Below are 17780 nucleotides of genomic sequence, written 5' to 3'. Positions count from 1 at the left end.
CACCCAAGAGTCACACAAGAATGAATTGATGAATAAGCAGGTGGATTTAAAGCTTTTCAATTCGACAGACAGCTGAAACAATGAGAAATAAAACTCAAGCTGTATTTTTAGCTGACTTGTCCCTTCTTTCAACAGGGTCAGCAAGGACACATCAGAGACTTTCTCCACAACCAGAAATAGAACCAATGTGTTCTAAAATATTTCAATATTTCAATCTTGGAATCATATGCTTTCATTTTTTTGTTTGCCACCTTGTATTGCAACTTGGCACTAATATAAATAAAGTTGGAACGTTTTAAAGCTGCACAAGATACAAACAAGTCAAGGTCAGTAAGAACCACAGATGCATCGTTTTCACTTTAATCAACACTTTCATTTGAAAACCAGCACATACACAATACAAAAAACAAATCATAAATACAAAATAAATACACAAGTTCTGTCTGAAACAAAAACATTTTAAATATGAGGCCTCAAATATAAAAGTGGATTTTAATCGATCTTAAGATCTTTTCTTGTGACTTCCTTCTCATACTTGAATCTCGTGAGAAATGTCAGCCTCTTGAATTAAACTGTTCTACAATGTTAGAGGCGTGGCAGAAGTTCAGCTGAATGCTCTTACAGTAAAACAAACTAATTATGTTGTTTTCTTTGCAACACACAGTTGCAGAACTTGCAGGGCATAGATGATTTTTCTTGTAGTTTTCTAAATGTATTCTGGTATATTTTGGGGGTTTTTCCAAAAGGTTAATGTGATTTATTTAGATTCTTTTTTTCTCATACATTTTTCATTTATTTCCGGGAAAAAAATATGTTTTCTGCTGCATTTGGGATATTTTCTGGTACATTTTGTAGTTATTTCTCTGTGCTACTTTATCCTGAGGGAATATCAACGTTTTATTGTCTTTTTTATCTCTACTATAATATTTGCATAACAGTGTAGCTAAACATTTATAGATTTAAAGATTCATCAGTCTGTTTTTTAACTCCCCAAGTGGCTAAACTTTGAAGTTAAAACAAATATGAAGGCACTTAAAGTGCCAACTATAATTATCCCTTACACTGTAAATCTAATCGATACGTTAAGAAAACATGTCAGAGTTGAAACAGGAAGTGGCTCTGAAGATAACAGCACAGTTTAGGGGGGAAAAGTACACATTCCCTTCCAAATAGCTTGAATCTCCTAAATGTGTTTTAATGACACATTCTTAAATGTTAATATTCTCAAAAGTCCCTTATTATTCCAGTTATTGGATAAAAATGCCAGATACTTTCCGTCATTCAAGTGCAGTAGGTCATGAGGAATTAGCCATAATGTTAGAACATACATTTTCTACAGAAGATAGGGCCAAGGGATTTCTGACCAAAAGTGATTAAGAAAAGATTAAAGTCAGAATTCTGACTTAAATCTCAGAAAAAAACAAAAGAATGGCCATGTGGCCCTAATCCTCTTCCGTAGTTTTCTCACAATTTTTAAAAGTTCTCTTAAAAAAGGTTGATTAATCCACACATTTATTTGCCCATGCCTTAATTATATGTCAAATCAATTAAAAATGATGTGGAAATATAATTTAAAACATCCCCTATCTGCACATGTTTCAGATCAAATGCTTAAGCTGGATTTTAGACGTTTCTGATAGAGTTGTGTCCAGTGATGGTGCGATAGAGCAAAAATATCATTAGGGTTGAAATATGACATATATATGAGCACTTAGAAGATATGAACACTGAAAAGATGGAGTTTGATCCTAAGATTGTTTTCTAAACGAGGCCATACTGATGTCAAGAATAAGAGCAAACACAGAAAAGAGGGATAGTCACATTTTTCTACACACTGAAAGAAAAGGATCAGAGTTAAAAGAGTTATATGAAAGATTAAAGGTGAGGGCTGGGTCCAGGGGGGGGGGGGGGGGGGCACTGGTCTCTGTAGTGCAGGATGGTTTAGTAGGGACGGCCCCGCCGCTCCTGTCTGTGGTCAACTCTGGAAATAACAAGACACTGACTCAGCAATGACAGAACAGGTGAGTTTGTGTTTGAGGGTTTTAAACAAATGATGTGCTGAGTGTTAATGTTATTCACATTGGTGCATCCACACAAGACTCCCTTTATTGCTCGACATTATAGCAAAGTTTAGATTGAGCTTGATTCCATAATACAGCCATACAATTTTTTTCACAAACAGAATCAAGGGTGAAACATATCATAATAATTCAACATAAACGAGCGCAAAAAAAGATAAAAATAACTGGAACTGGAAAACCCTTACTTAAATTGCTGCTGTTTCAATTTTATTTTAAAGCATGAATAAAAAAAATCCCAAAAATGTAAATCCATTCAAACAACAGTGTGGGACTCGAATTGGTTGGCAGTATCTGGAACTCAGTATGTGAACATCAACAATGAGTGTGGTTTGTTTGAGTGTATCTAACCTTGTGTCCATCTTTCCAGGCCCGTATCCTCCGCGCTCGCCTCCTCCTCGGCCCCCTCTGAAGCCCCCGCGCTCAACGCCTCGGCCCCTGAAGCCACCCCGGTCGAACCCCCCTCTGCGCTCGCCTCCTCCATAACCTCCTGACAGACGAACACGCGATTTGGTGACAAGTTGTAAACTTTTGACCGTTTACACTGCAGAACAATGTGTCTGTCGCTGCGGGGTTGACTTGCAAGTGAGTCAACAGCTACATTCAGTAACATTAATGATAAGGCTGCAGGAGTCTTACCGCTTTCCATTGGGGACAGCCCCCCGGCATCCTCAGGTTTCGGGGCCTTGCACTGGTTGCACTCATTACGCCACGAGAAGTTCAGGTTGCCACAGTTGCTGAGGAGAAATGTGCAGCAAGGACATACATTCAGATTCTGTAGTTTTATTACACCACACAATAAAATAAATCTCCTCTTTGTGCATTAAGTTATATTATGAATTATAAACAAAGTGTATGAAATAAAGTAGTAAAAGCTCTGATCCTTGTGCAGCGTAGACATTTTTTTTTTTTAAATGTCCACATCCCTGTAGAAGAGTTAAAATTCACAAATTCCAGACTCACGGGTTTGAACACTTCCAGTCTCCGGCTCTCTGTTGTCGTCGTCGTCGTCGTCCTCCTCCTCCTCCTCCTCCTCCTCCTCTTCTTCTTCTTCTTCTTCTTCTTCTTCTTCTTCTTCTTCTTCTTCTTCTTCTTCTTCTTCTTCTTCTTCTTCTTCTTCTTCTTCTTCCTCCTCTTCCTCCTCTTCCTCCTCTTCCTCTTCCTCCTCCTCCTCCTCCTCCCCCCCCCCCATTGCCGCAATTGCCTCTGTTTCCTCCTGGGAAAACTCCCCCCCGCCCCCCTCCAAATCCACCACGACCCATCGGACCTGCAGGGAGCACAGAACCACACCAGTCAGATCTTCTGCTAGTTTACCCGCAACACTTTCACCTGTTTAATGACCTGTGTGTGGGATTATAAGAGAGACATGTGACTGCAGAAAGGAAGGTATTGTAAATGAAGAAAAGCAAAAGAAGATTCTGGTAATATAATCTTGTAATCTACCTTTTCTAGAGTCAAGAAGAAACAATTTAGGCAGAACCTCAAGACAACATAGTCAATAAGAGTTTATAGGCACGCGAAGGATTTGTACAATATTCAAAATTGGCTTAGAAATATGAAAATTTGAAGATATACTTTTTGGCAACCTGGAAAACTTCTCTACTGAGAAAGATCCCAGTGATACAAAAAATAAATGTAGGTTTAAGGAGAGGCTCACCTCCTCGCCCTCGACCCCCCCTCATGCCACCTCGGCCTGCGAAGTCAGCTCTGCGGGTGGCAAAAGAAACCTTGATAGGATTTTCATTGAAGTCTTTACCTGTCGGGAAAAAAAGAGACAAAAAAGATAATAAGTTGAGACAAGAAACAAATTAGCTGTAAATCACTGACAGAATAACACTTAGAAATCTGAACAAGCAAAGAATTTAGGCTGGAATTCATGTCTGTCTGAAACAGAGCCCAATTAGTTCCTAGTGTGAAGGGGAAGGGAGTTTTACCACTCTCAAAAGTCAAGAGTTTGACGACTCCTGCAGTTCTCTGCTGTTCCCTAAGCTCAATTAAGTGGTTGACTTGGACCCCGTTTACACGAGGACGATAAGGGTTGTATCTGCATAGTTTCTCTTGCGTATAGCCCTTTCGTTTACACGAGGCCGTAACAAAACAATAGAAACGGAACCTGCAAACGAAAACGGGTTCCAAGGTGGATAGATCTGCAAACTGAACGCTCTGGGGGGTCAAACTGCTCCGTGTGTACGCCCTATACGATTATTTTCTGATAACGATGAAATAGCCCTGCCTCCTTCTCCCCACGCCTCCCTCTCCCCACCTCTCCTGCTCAGAGATCAGCTGCTGGACTGTCAGAAGAGGGGGAGGAAAAGAGAGGCTCTTATATTATTATATAGTCGTTATCAATTTGTTTTAAAGCTCAATAAATAATAAAGAAGACCTTTTGACCGGCACTTTTCTAATTTTGTCCAGAAGATTTAAACTTTAAAGGACATGTTGACCGGCGAAAAAAAAATGTTAACGGAAACTCTGCTGCACGGTTCCCTCGTCCCTTGGAAGAGGCGGAGAGGTGGGTGTTTTTCATCTGCTGGTGGACTACCAGAGAGATATACAGCAGGAGCACACGCCGTCCACCGCGGAGAATAAACAGAAGGGCAACCATGGCAACCATGCTCCGGGGTCTTCTTCGCAACTTTTGGTGTATTTTGTGGCGGCAGCAGCGCCACTTACAGGCCCGGCATATGTACTATAGCGTTTCCAGCGGGTCGAGCGGTCTCGTGTGAACGGACACGCTAATTGAGCCGAATGCGTGTGAACGGAAGACTTTTTCGGTGCGTAAACGCAAACGTTCCTGTGTAAATGGGGTCTTAGACTACCTCGTTGTTTTTCATTTTGTCAATAATCTATTATTAGCAGTGTTTGTTATGATTAAAAGGAATAGTGAATAATTCATTTATTTACATTTTAATAACTAATACAAGCTTTTAGATTAAGCATTTATAAGTGAGGTCATACCAACACAACAGCAGTGACACTTCAGACAAAGTTTTAAAAGGTGGGATATAGTTCTCCCTGGGAACTGATAAGAAGTCAGCAAGACTCCCCGATCCTGAAAAATGATGCCAAAGAGGGAAAGGAAATCCCTGCAGCAGTCACTCTTCCTGCAACAGCAGCCCTGACGCTCCTCACAGAAGGAAATAAGCGCTGTGAATTACTTGCAAGTCAGGGAAGATCGCCTTCAGTCAATGTTTTAAAGAGCAACTTCCAGGTTAAAGACACCTGTGAATAAATGTGTAGGAAAATGATGAATACACTAGATTTTCAAAAAAATATACAGAAATATACACTACAGTGACATCTGGCGTCGTTTTTGTAAGAAATGTTCACTTCCGCATAAAAAAGCCTCGGCACGTGACCTCCCGCGTGTGAGGGAACACGGGGGACACAAGGGGGAGAGCGGCCGGTGTAACGTATTAATAAACATGGATCCCAATGCTAGTTTCGACACAGAAGAAGTTGAACATGAATATTCGAATGCATATGACGGACCACAACCTTATAATTATGAGCCTGCTTGGCGTCCAAGAGAGCAGGAGCAGCCAAGGATTAGAAGAAATAACGGCCATCGGAGAGAAATTGAGCTGTGGTGTGAGGAGAACCAGTGGAGAACTGGGCAGCTATCTTGGTGAGTGACCGGCGTTAGCTACAGAATGTTAGCTAACGTCACATCACAACATTGTAAAGTTAGCTATCATATATCAGGCTATAACTAAAGTAGCATTGATAATATAGTAACGTTACTGGCAGGACTGTTGATACTGATCCATAACAGAAACTAATGTGCAAGTATCAGCCGTATCTCGCGTTACCTAATGCAACTCCACACTACGGTGCTGTGTACCGGAGGGGAGACGCGAGATACGGCTGATACTTGACGATCTGGCGGAGAAAGGTTGTGGAGCCTCCGTTGATATGTCGTTGTAAATGGCTTGATGGAAAGCAGGTGTGTAGTCGGGGAGGGTGCACAGCTGATTGCAGCAGGTGAGTGGAGGTTGAGCCGGGAGCCAGGAGTGACAGCCACCACGCCCACACAAACAACACAGACAGGGGGAAACAAACAAACACAAAGGAGACGGCTGGAGCAGTACAGCCACCACAGCGTTACCTAATGCAACTCCACACTATGTCTTACGGTGCCGTGTACCGGAGGGGAGAGAGAGAGAGAGCAGCGAAGGGGGGGGGGGGGAGAGAGAAGTAATACGGTTTCCTGATAAAGCTGTGGAGAGTATGTGCTGCAGGGAGGTGGATGCACAACGCATCCAGGAACGAACGCTAGCTCCGGTCCTTTTTACTGTGGACTCGATGTCCTGACAGGCTGGTATTTGTGCAACCTGCACAAACACAATACTGCACCATGATTACAAATGGTGAAATACAATGTAAAAATACCGAAAAATACCAGCTCCTTAAAACACAACCGCTCTACTCAACGCAACTCTACTATACCCGCGGTCAGAGAGCGGAGATGTGTCCCCTGTGTGATGTAATATGACGCGTTTGACGTATGACCTTAAAAAGTTTTTAAGAGCAGAGCTCAAAATTGCTCCTTTCCCTCTGAATTCCTGCCCTTATGTCTCGTAAAACATATCAAATCCTGCATTCACTTTTTTAATTGTAATTTTCAAGCAAGTTTAAGCATAAATGTAGAAAAAATAAAAACCTGCAAGATGCTCTTTAATCTGTCGAAATGATGATGATCTTTCCCTCATTGTTTAAGAAAGATATTGATCAATGACGGAAAGTATTTGTTAGCATGACCTCTGCTCAGCACGTTCCACTCTCTCATATTTTAGTACTTCAACTCAAAATATATTGTTCGATCCATCTTACTATTGATCCGATGCTTGATAAAGACAAACAGCTCACCATCGAACCAGTCGATGGCAGCCTTAGCAGAGGGGGGGTCATCAAAGGACACGGTGGCCTCCCCCTTCAGCTTCCCCGTCTCTCTGTCTGTGTACAGGTTGATCATGGGCAGGCCCGTCTTCTTGTTGATCTGAGAGGCAGATAGGCACAATGCAATGATTCAATTAGGTCACGATACAACTCTGGGAAAAATTAAGAGACCACTCCAATCTTAAATCTCAATCTCTACATGTATGGCAACCACTCCATTCCAGTGTCTGTTGAATCTCAATACAGAGAAATGTTGTCAGTAGTTTATAGAATAAAATGAAAAAATACATTCATTTTACTCAAACACATAAATAGTAAAACCGGAGAAACTGATAAGGCTTCAGTGGTCTCTTCATTTGTTTTAGAGCTGTAATTATCCGGTTAAATGGGGTCACAAATATGGGCATGTACTGTATGTGTCAGGAGGTTCAGTAATAAAATTGTTTTAGAACTACTGAATTTGTACAGCAAACCATTGAAATCTTACATCAAGTCTTGAGTGTCATCAGTCTTAAAAGGGGCCCTATTATGCCTTTTTTTGTGAAATCATCAACATGTAACATTAGCTTCTATTGGCAAGCGCTTCAACACATTGTACGTGATAAGCTAAGGGTTTCAGACAGAGGGGCAGAAGAGGTGCTGCAGCACAGGAAGTATGAGAAAAATAAAGAGCTTTTAGAACATGAAAGCATGGAGACATGTCACAGTAGAGACACAGAATACTAATGTGGACCTGAAAATGAGCAGAATAGTTTTCTGAGACATAAGCTTTTCTTGAACGTTTTAATAAAAAAATGTAATAATAAAGATCTGAATTAGTTAATAATTTTGCTACAAATAGAATTTTTATTTTAAGAAGTTATTGTGGTTTTTTAGGCCCTGACACATTAAGCCTATCAGCAGCAGGAGTAGTGATCATGTTTAGCGAATCAGTACACGGGAAGATAAAGGAAAATGAGGAAAACTTAAGTCAAAAGGGTACACAGAGTCTTTTGAACAATTTATATCTTTATCTCATCTGTTCATTCTGATACTTGGATATTTTCACAATGACATGGCCATCTGTAGTGAAGCTGATTAATGAGGGCGTGTGGTGTAAACATGTTTTAATTAGTTTATTATAACAACAGCTTGTATTTCTACGGTCTTACATTTTCAGGTTTTCCATTTTTGACTGATGAATACAGACTACGCAGGTGAAAATCTTACCTGATTGTTTGCTGATAGCTGTAGACTTTCCCTTTGTTTAAATGGGAATTTTTGGCAACTTCACTTGTACTCTTTAAATGTGTCTAACATCAACATGAAATGTTAAAGCGTTATCATTAGGGCACTTAACGGACACTGTACCTCCTTCTACCGTCTGTTAGTGTAAACACATACATAAATAGATACACTTATATATGACTTGATTGACACACACATGCAGCTATGTAGAGCTACCTTAATGATCCCGATCTGCTTAAAAAAGTCTGCCACTGATTCCACTGTGTAGTCGTCTCCCAGGCCCTGCACGAAGATGGTGTTGTTATCAGAGTTATCCTGGTCCTGCACTGTGGGACCATAACAGGGGGAGGTGTTAAGAGAGAGGCTAACAGGGCAGTGAACATCTCACTACTTTACATCATCACATTTCATTGTATTTCTTTTTGTATTAATTTACTATTTATAGAATGTTTTTTTCCATTCATTACAAATAAAACAAAAACAAAGAACATGCCTTAGCATATGCCTGAAATCCCCAAAGTTTTTTTAATAAGGAAAATAAAGCAGGAAAATCTAAAATAAATAATTGTATTATTGTTTAATAATACATGTATAGTATATGCATTAATTTAACTTTTTAAAATATGTTCTATCAATGCTCATTGTAATATGTCGTTTTATGCTATAATCTCTTTTATCTTGTGTAACATTTTAATAATGTGTATAATTATTTGTGTGCATCTTTAGACGTATATTACTTTTTTATTATGCACATATTGAATATTTTAGTAGCTTAAATATTCTTATTAAACTGTAAATTCGGGCTTATTTAGAAAAAACTAATGTTAATTTTTTTTTACTTTTGGACAATTGATCTACCGTAATTAAAATCACATGAGTGGCTTTAACATGTCTGGTGTGGGACAAAACAAAACAATAGAAAACTTACTGAAGCTGGGTCCTCCATGTCCATGCACTGGGTCTCTTGGTCCTGCAAAGGACACAAATCTGAGATTAATCAAGGTAAAAAAACACATGATAAACAACACATTAACACCTCACACATAGTGAACATTTCTTAATCCATGCTCCCTCTATTTGCCAAAAGAGCAGTACCAATCTTTACTTTATGGCCACTGTATGTAGAGATATGATCTCAGGAGCATGACAGCCTGTGTAATTATCAGAAAACAACAAGCGTGTTAACACCCTGTCTTTTAACCATTACAATGTGTCATACCGTCTCTGGTTGACAAGGCAGAGGACGGAAATAACCTGATGTTGTCTTAACATACAAACAATGCAAAAAACAAGATTGGACACATTGTTGAGACACTGCCTTTAAGTCGATGTTGTGCTTTGGTTTAACCACCTCCCTTCTCACAGTGTAACATTTCATTGGTTTTGTTTGTTTGTTGATTCAACACAGCCAATAGGATGGGCCCTTGTATTTAATGTTTAAACAATTCATTAAAAAAAAAATGTGTTGAAGCATGATAAATAATTTCCCTTCACACAACATGACCAACTCTTGGAACCAAGTCCAACTCATTGCAACACAATCCCTTTTTTTTAGTTTGTACACCTGACACAGTAATCCATGTCACTCAATCCCTTTACTTCTTTTCAAACAGCAGAATAGAAGATTCTTTGAAATGTTCACAGGAAACGCTTCTCATTCTCAGACTGATTGTAAAGTGTTTTTGTTATAAATTAGTACAACATGACCCTCTCACAAAACCAACTTCCATTGTTGAGGTCCTTAGGAAATTCTAATGTGTCTTAAGACCTGTAACCTTTTCGAAGATGGCAGGTTGATGGCAGGTTGTTTTACGCCAGCTTCAGGAACTAAAATGTTCCTACTGTAAAACAAGACTTTGCATTGTGATGAGAAGCCGAAGCCAAACCCCTTTCCATCAACGCAACTTCAGAAATGACTGTGAAACCGGACCAACCCTTTATCGCAGCAACACAGAGGTCACCTACTGAAAACCTGTGATTCTTCTTTACGTTCCAGAAATGTCACTAAGCCCACTGCAATATTCTTGGCATCATATAGGATGATGCATAATTGCCAAGAAAAAAAGCCATCTTCAAAAGGGACACACCTTTTCTCAGATAAAACCATGTGTCCAGGTATCAAAGATAAAACTCTAGATTTCAAATTGAATGGCCTCGTGTCACTATTTAAAGATACGGAGGTTGCTTCTTCTATTATTTTTTAAAGCCTTATATAGATAAAAAAAAAATCAACAAACTATCTATAATAAAGTTCATTCCAATAACACTTTAACCCCTAAAAGTTGAACAAACATTTTGAACTGTAACTACACGCTGAAAAACTAATAATAAAGCTAATATTGTTTTCTTTTGAAAGACACCTTTCTTTATTTCTTTGTTTGATGCTGCTTTTTATTTTTCATCTCCTCTATCCAGGACTTATAAAGCAGAATGTACAGAACCACAACTAGTAGGATTATGAAGGATGCTTTCCACCAAAGCAATAAACTATTCCATCGCTGCAATCTCTCTTTTTCTCTTAATTAAAAGCTGTATCCTTTTATGGAGAATGTTATGTTATGCACTTTCCAAAACAATGTCCTGCAAATACTTCTAAATACAAGTTTGGCAACACTTTATATTAAGGTACACAAATTAACCATCAACTAGTTGTTAATTAACATGCATATTAGCAGTATATTGGCTCTTTATTAGTCATTATAAAACACTTATTAATGCTTTATTCTACAAGTAATAAGCCATTAGTTGAGAGTTTTTCCTCAATAACCCTCTAATTAGTGCTTATTTATTGCAAGTAAGGAAGTTGTTGTACATGAGTTTTGGTCTTAATATGCTCTGCTCGATATGGGCCTAATAAGGTAGTAGTACCACAAGAATAATAATTCTCCCATAATAACACTTCATTCAGACAACTCACGTGTTTCTTTAACATGTTTATTAGAAGCAGCATATAGTTGAGTTTGGCGACTAGGCTCGGGCATCATCACTCCACAGATATACATAGCACGATGAGTGATGATTAAATAACTAACCCCCGAGCCTACAGGTGGAAGCTGGGGTGGTGACGGCGAGCATGAAGCAGTGGACGTGAATTCCGCAGGGCGATTGAGGCGATTGAAGGGGGCCGCGACAAACGCTCGAGTTCAATTTTTTCAACCCGAGCGTCATATTCGCGTGACGCTATCTCGCGGTAGCCAATCAGCGGTGAGGATCTCAGCCTGCCGTCACTGACTTTCAACCAGAAAACATCAGCCGTTAGCTGTTAGCAGTTAGCACACAGAGCTCAGAGCTCCTCATCTCTGTTCAGAAACTATACAGAAGTTAAACAAGTACAAACCACAGACTGTCTGTGTCATGGCGAATACAGTCGCTGGTTTATTTATGTCTGTAGGCCGTTGTTGTGAGTGTGGATGGAGCGTATACAACGTTTGCTTAGCCTGGTCGACCCGATCTTAATTCAGAAAACAAGCATTTGAAAAAGTTTTTCGCCTGCCGTCTTGTCTGCAGACTTGTCAAGCATTAATTCATGGTTTTTACTAACCGGTATCAGTATGTTGTTATTTCGGCATAATTTAGAAACGTGTATTACAATTTAATCACGGTAAAATATGTTCATTTTGTTGTAGTTGTAGCTCCCGAGCCAGCGCAACTTGTTTGAATGACGTGAGTAAACACAGCTGAAAGCCGCGGTGAAACTCGAGCGTTTAGAGCGATGTGATAGGAGCGATTAGAGTGATTAGAAGCTCTAATCGCTCCTATCGCATCGCTCTAACGCGGCGGCGTGCGTTGCCGCTTCAACGCTTCTGCCCATAGAGAACCGCAGTGACGCGTCGTAAAACCCGGAAGTAAACTTCTCCCGGTTCCTTTGTCAAAAACCAATGCAAATTCTCCATAGGATTTTGGAAAATAGCTCAAAATAAGGTCTGTGGTTGACAAACATTTAAGAGAGGGATTACGTTTTGTTCAGCCGGATGATCTCCACATGTCAACCCTACTTTTATAATTTTTTAATCATAAATCTAGTCGCCAGAAGCAAAATGCTAACGTTATACTATAAACGAACTACAAGCCAGTACAGCAGCAGGGTCGCACGACTTCAACGTCACGCCAACTTAAGATCGTTTCAACTGACTTGCACTGAAACTGCACTTTGAACACTTTAAATATATTAACATTTTAAACTGTATACCCCGGTTATCTAGGCCCTTTTTGTTTTGTTTAATGTATACCACGTTTATCTAGGCCCTTTTTGTTTTGTTTTATGTATACATGTCACACTGTGGGAAACGATATTTCTGGATGTATAACACATGTCGAATTTTTGACAATAAAGCTGACTTTGACTTTCGCGTGCTTGCATATTTTAACAAAGCTTTTCATTTTAGCCACACTGAATTTAACTAGAAGTCATGGCTGTGTCAATTACCAGTCTGATATCGTTTTACAAAGATGACAAGAAGAGTGTAGATAGAGGAGAGAACCACTACAAGTCAGGACACGTAACAGTGCAGCCGAGATGAAGGTGTGCTTACCGGTGTTGTCAGGGCTAGCATGAGGGACAAGGTTTATAGTGTCGGTGAGTAGTGATAGCAAGAGTACCGTTAACCTAGAGTTAATTTATTCACATTAATTCCCATCAACAAATCAATTGTATGTGTCACATTAAATCTTTATTAGGCAAGGCAAGTTTATTTCTATAGCACTTTTCAACACGAGGCAATTCAAAGTGCTTTACAAAAAATGAAAGCCATTAAGAAAATGGCATTTAAAATCAGTCATTAAAAAGAAAAGCTCATCAAATAAACATTAAAAGAAAAAATACATGGATAAAAGTTACAGTGCAGTCTAAGATATGAATAGTTCAATTAAAAGCAGCGACAAAAAGAAAAGTCCTCAGCCTGGATTTAAAAGTAGTAAGAGTTTTAGCGGACCTGCAAGTTTCTGGGAGTTTGTTCCAGATATTTGGAGCATAATAACTGAACGCTGCTTCTCCATGTTTAGTTCTGACTCTGGGGACAGAAAGCTGACCCGTCACTGAAGACCTGAGAGACTTGGATGGTTCATAATTTAGCAGGAGGTCAGAAATGTATTTTGGGCCTAAACCATTCAGTGCTTTATAAACAGCAGCAGTATTTTGAAATCTATTCTTTGACACACAGGAAGCCAGTGTAAAGACTTCAGAACAGGAGTGATGTGATCCTCTTTCTTAGTGTTAGTGAGGACTCGAGCAGCGGTGTTCTGAATCAGCTGCAGCTTTCTAATAGATTTTTTAGTGAGACCTGTGAAGACACCATTGCAGTAGTCCAGTCTACTGAAGATAAAAGCATGGACACGTTTTTCCAAATCCTGCTGTGACATTAGTCTTTTAATCCTAGATATGTTCTTTAGGTGATAGTAGGCCGATTTAGTAACTGTTTTAATGTGACTGTTGAAACCAATAACTAATTTAACCCGCTCACAAGAGAGCCCACCTCCGAAGATCGTGACTGGCTGAGGGACAGACTCGGGGGCAGGTTTTCAGGAATTTCTTGGCTTCTCTCCCCCGAGCCAGAAGAGGAACACTGCAGCTTGGAAACACTTACTGTTCCTGAAATTATCAAATCTGTTGGGCATCAGGGACCTGAGGCAATTGTGGCAAGCATGGCATTGTCTGAGGAGCAACAGAGGGCAATTCAGGTGGCTACCACTGGTCAGCGAACCAACCCAAACTGGCATTTGTTCAGGAAAGGAAGGTTGACTGCCAGCAACTTTGGAGCTGTCCTGAGGTCAAAGCGTGTGACTGCTTCCTTTATTGCCAGGGTGCTAGGGCAACAACAGGCCCTTGATGGTGTTTTGTCTGTACAGTGGGGGACTATTAATGAATGTGAGGGCGTCAGGGCATTCACCACTGCAACCCAGATGCAGGTCCATGAGTCAGATTTGTGGCTTTCCCTATCAGGATTTTTGGGGGCAACTCCAGATGGTCTGGTAGGGTCTTCCGCTGTGCTGGAGGTAGAGTGTCCCTACAGAGCCAGGGAAATGACAATTAGTGAAGCATTGCAAATCAAGGGCTTCTGTGTCAGTAAGGAAGGAGAAACATTCAGCCTGCGTGAGGAACATCCTTACTGGCACCAAGTGCAAGGTCAGCTTCACCTCACTGCAAGAAAGAAGAAGAAAGAAAAAAATTGTGATTTTTTTTAAATTTACATTTACTCGCCTTTGCAATGTTGTGGTTATTAGAGTGTTAGGTTTCCTGTCAGCTCGTCTGTTGGGAAGATATCAAATATTAGTTTCATGGAAGTCACACCGTCACATATAAGAGCATTAAGACATACAGTACATAGGCTAAAACAAAACATCTAAAGATATAACCTTGCACTTCAATAAGGCTCGGGAACATTTTCACTATTTTGACATTTTTATAGATGAAAATTGAACTAAAGAAATAAATGGTAGAATAATCCATATTGAAAATAGGTGTCAGCTGCTACACTAATTATAATAGTTATATTTCTTAATTAATTAAGATAAGATATTACTGTATTGATCCAAATTTGGGAAATGTTTGTGTTGCAGCAGCATAACAAGAAAAACAAAATATAAGTTATTATATATACAAAAGTATGTGAGGGATGGAATATTAAATTGAATATAAATGTACATGTGATTTTACGTCCAAGAGAAACTATGCAGCAGAGTTCTCTGCCAGCCAGAGGTGATTTGTTATTAGTTTAATATGTCAAACTGATTTCCCTGACTACAATCTTTAGTTACATGGTGAAACGTTATGCTGCTTGTACTAATTAGACTTATCATATAAGCCACGCAGGTTTTAATAGGATGTATTCATTATCTTTACTTATGTTGCGGTCTTTTCAGCAGCGCCATCTCTAAAACGGCGATACAGTCACTACCCATCATTTACATTTCACCGTGACATGGACAAAAATGTAACGTCAGCTTACCTCATGACACGAATCCAGACTCTCCTTTGGAAAACATTGGCCGGGAAACGATAGAACAAGCACGTTTCATGCGAAGACCTGTGGCTGCAACCCGGAGCAAAGCAACAAACCATTGCGTAGCTAACTAGTAGCGCTAGCTTTAGCTAACGTTAGCTAACGAAACGAACTGCCGAGTAAAATTGGAAAACACTGGTAATAAATTATTGTATAATTTGTAAAAACTACGGTGTTAAAAACGACAATTTCAAAAATGCAGATTCTAATGGTCAGATATAGATATACAGATACTAAAGATAGGCAGGTACTTGCTTTCAAGAAGAACACAGGGGAAAACAAACTTTACGTTTACATGTTCGGCGTAATGACGTAAAACGGCCTCGACAATTTCTGTAGTCCTATTCAGCCATTCGGTAACAACCATCGTTTTTCAGACACGTAAACTCTTCAAAAATCCACAGTGGGGTCACTGCTGATGTATTTAATGTCGTAGAACCAAACGTGATTTATCTCTTAAATTTGTGTCAACCACAGACCTTATTTCGAGCTATTTTCCAAAACCCTATGGAAAACATTCATTGCTTTTTGAGGAAGGAACCGGAAGTGCTAAAAATGCTAACTTACTTCCGGGTTTTACGACGCGTCACTGCGGTTCTCTATTCACTTTGAATGGGGTGACATCACGATTCGCTGAACTGCATTGTGGGAGCAAAGCGTAGCTTCTCTCGCGGTGCTCGCTGCAAAAGTAGAGCAATGTTCTACTTTTGCCGCCTCGACGGAGGCGTCAGCCAATCGAATCATATGCCAGTGCAAGCTCTAGCCAATCAAACGGCGTGCTTGTGTGTCTGGGGCGGGAGATTCATGTGATTGGTTGTTGGTCGAGTTTCAGCCCCCCTCGCCAGCAAGCGACAACGCACGCCGCCGTGTGTAGGAGCCGTAATTGTCCGTTCCCACCGGACGCGATGCGAATATTCGCTTCGCTCTAATCGCTCCAGTTTCACCGCGGCTGCCAGCTGTGTTTTTTACTCGCATCATTCAAACAGAGTTTGAGGGGGCTTTTATTTTGAAATCGATTTTTTTATAACACATTTTTCACTCTTTCTTTCTTGTTGTTCTTTAGAACATGGATACCATAGTTATGTTGTTGCTACAATCTTAATGTTCTGAATTGAGCTGTCAATTCGACCATAAAGACAGTAAACTCTGGCCTCTGTATAATCCTCTGGCTTGTCTAGCACATTCATACAACACGTTATGGTATAGTTTGCCTGAACACCAGAACAGACACCACAGTTCCCTCCTTCCTGCAGCTGTCACCCTTTACAGCCACCACGGCCCCTGGTAGACCCCCCACACATATAACAACTATAACAGTCCTGCAAAACTACTTATGTGCAATATATATTTACCGTAAATAGCTGTGCAATATATACTTTAACCTTTAATACACCTGACTTCTATATATCTATTCCTAGTTTTTATCTTTAATATATTTGCATGCTTCTTTGATGTAACAATTGTACATTTCCACTCTGTGGGACGAATAAAGGTATTCTGATACTTTTGTGTAAAGCTCCCATTTATATTCTCAGAAACAAGAACACATTTGATTGATTTTTTAAACATTAGATGCATTTTTTTAGTGATTATACACATAATGTTTGAGCACCAAATGTAACAAAAACTAAGCTTTCAAATCGCTGGTGAAGTTTATAACTGCAACTGCACATATGTAGTTTCCACAATTAACCCTGCTGCTTCAACCAAAATCATAATAATTTTTACTATATACTTTATATAGTATATTCCTTTCATTTAATAATAGAAGAGACACGCTGTTGGCAAATGTTGGCAAACATTGCACTTTTGATGGTAAAACACATCCTGTTATCACCATGAAAGTAGCTATTGTATGCGTCACTGATAGCGCTCCTGCATAAACTCTGCTGCTGTATCACTGTTGACAAAAAAAATTGAACAAATATAACCATCAACTTCAAGCTGAATGATGTAAATGCCTCATATGTTTCTGTCCCCATCACGGACCTGAGAGTGAGGGCTTAGTCACAACCTCAGACTTTCCATCAGTAAATCTTCCCTTAATTAATAAAACCATATTTTTGATCAGCCACCTTTGGATGTGGTTTACCTACTAGATAATAGAGGTGACATGATCTAGCTTTAATACATCCTGGTATATTGTTGCAAATGGACAGACCACATTATTGACAATCTTTGCTTTATTTACCTTACAAAGCCTTCTGTATCAAGTTTCTGGTAAGTTCCATTGTTGAGCAATAAAACCAGTCGTTTACAATGTCTCATCTCTGAACACCAACAGTTCCTTCCACCTGTTTACAGTAATTCTGGTATGAGGAAAGGTTCCCAGAAAACATAAATCTTTTTTCCCGTGACACAAAAACCTTTTGACACCTTTCTTATCTTGTTTTCGTTTGTTCATTTTCACACACTACCCAATCAAACACTGCAGGTATTATGACCGGACCAAACCTCTGAACACCACCAGAAATTCGAAGATTGAACATAGAGTAGCAGAAGAAGTCCATGTCAATCCATAATATGCCATTACCTCCCTCTGCTGGTCCTTCTAATCACTGAGTATAAGTACACTTGC

The 17780-nt window shown here is 39.7% G+C and overlaps 1 protein-coding gene across 1 annotated transcript in view; it reads right to left on the bottom strand.

The window, feature by feature from the left end:
- The window catches only part of LOC307016162 (transmembrane protease serine 9-like), a 72951-nt gene that overhangs the window by 44708 nt on the left and 10463 nt on the right, over positions 1 to 17780 (bottom strand). Inside the window, exons 4-10 of the mRNA XM_079645195.1 lie at positions 9133 to 9174; positions 8421 to 8530; positions 6948 to 7077; positions 3736 to 3834; positions 3305 to 3345; positions 3042 to 3166; positions 2718 to 2815 (exon numbers count right to left, since the gene is read on the bottom strand). Coding sequence (XP_079501321.1) covers positions 2718 to 2815; positions 3042 to 3166; positions 3305 to 3345; positions 3736 to 3834; positions 6948 to 7077; positions 8421 to 8530; positions 9133 to 9174 — 645 coding nt within the window. The remainder of the gene's footprint in view (positions 1 to 2717; positions 2816 to 3041; positions 3167 to 3304; positions 3346 to 3735; positions 3835 to 6947; positions 7078 to 8420; positions 8531 to 9132; positions 9175 to 17780) is intronic.

This window comes from Notothenia rossii (assembly GCF_949606895.1).
Source record: "Notothenia rossii genome assembly, chromosome: 8".
In the NCBI taxonomy this organism is placed as follows: Eukaryota; Metazoa; Chordata; class Actinopteri; order Perciformes; family Nototheniidae; genus Notothenia; species Notothenia rossii.
This window is presented reverse-complemented; position numbering and strand designations above follow the sequence as displayed.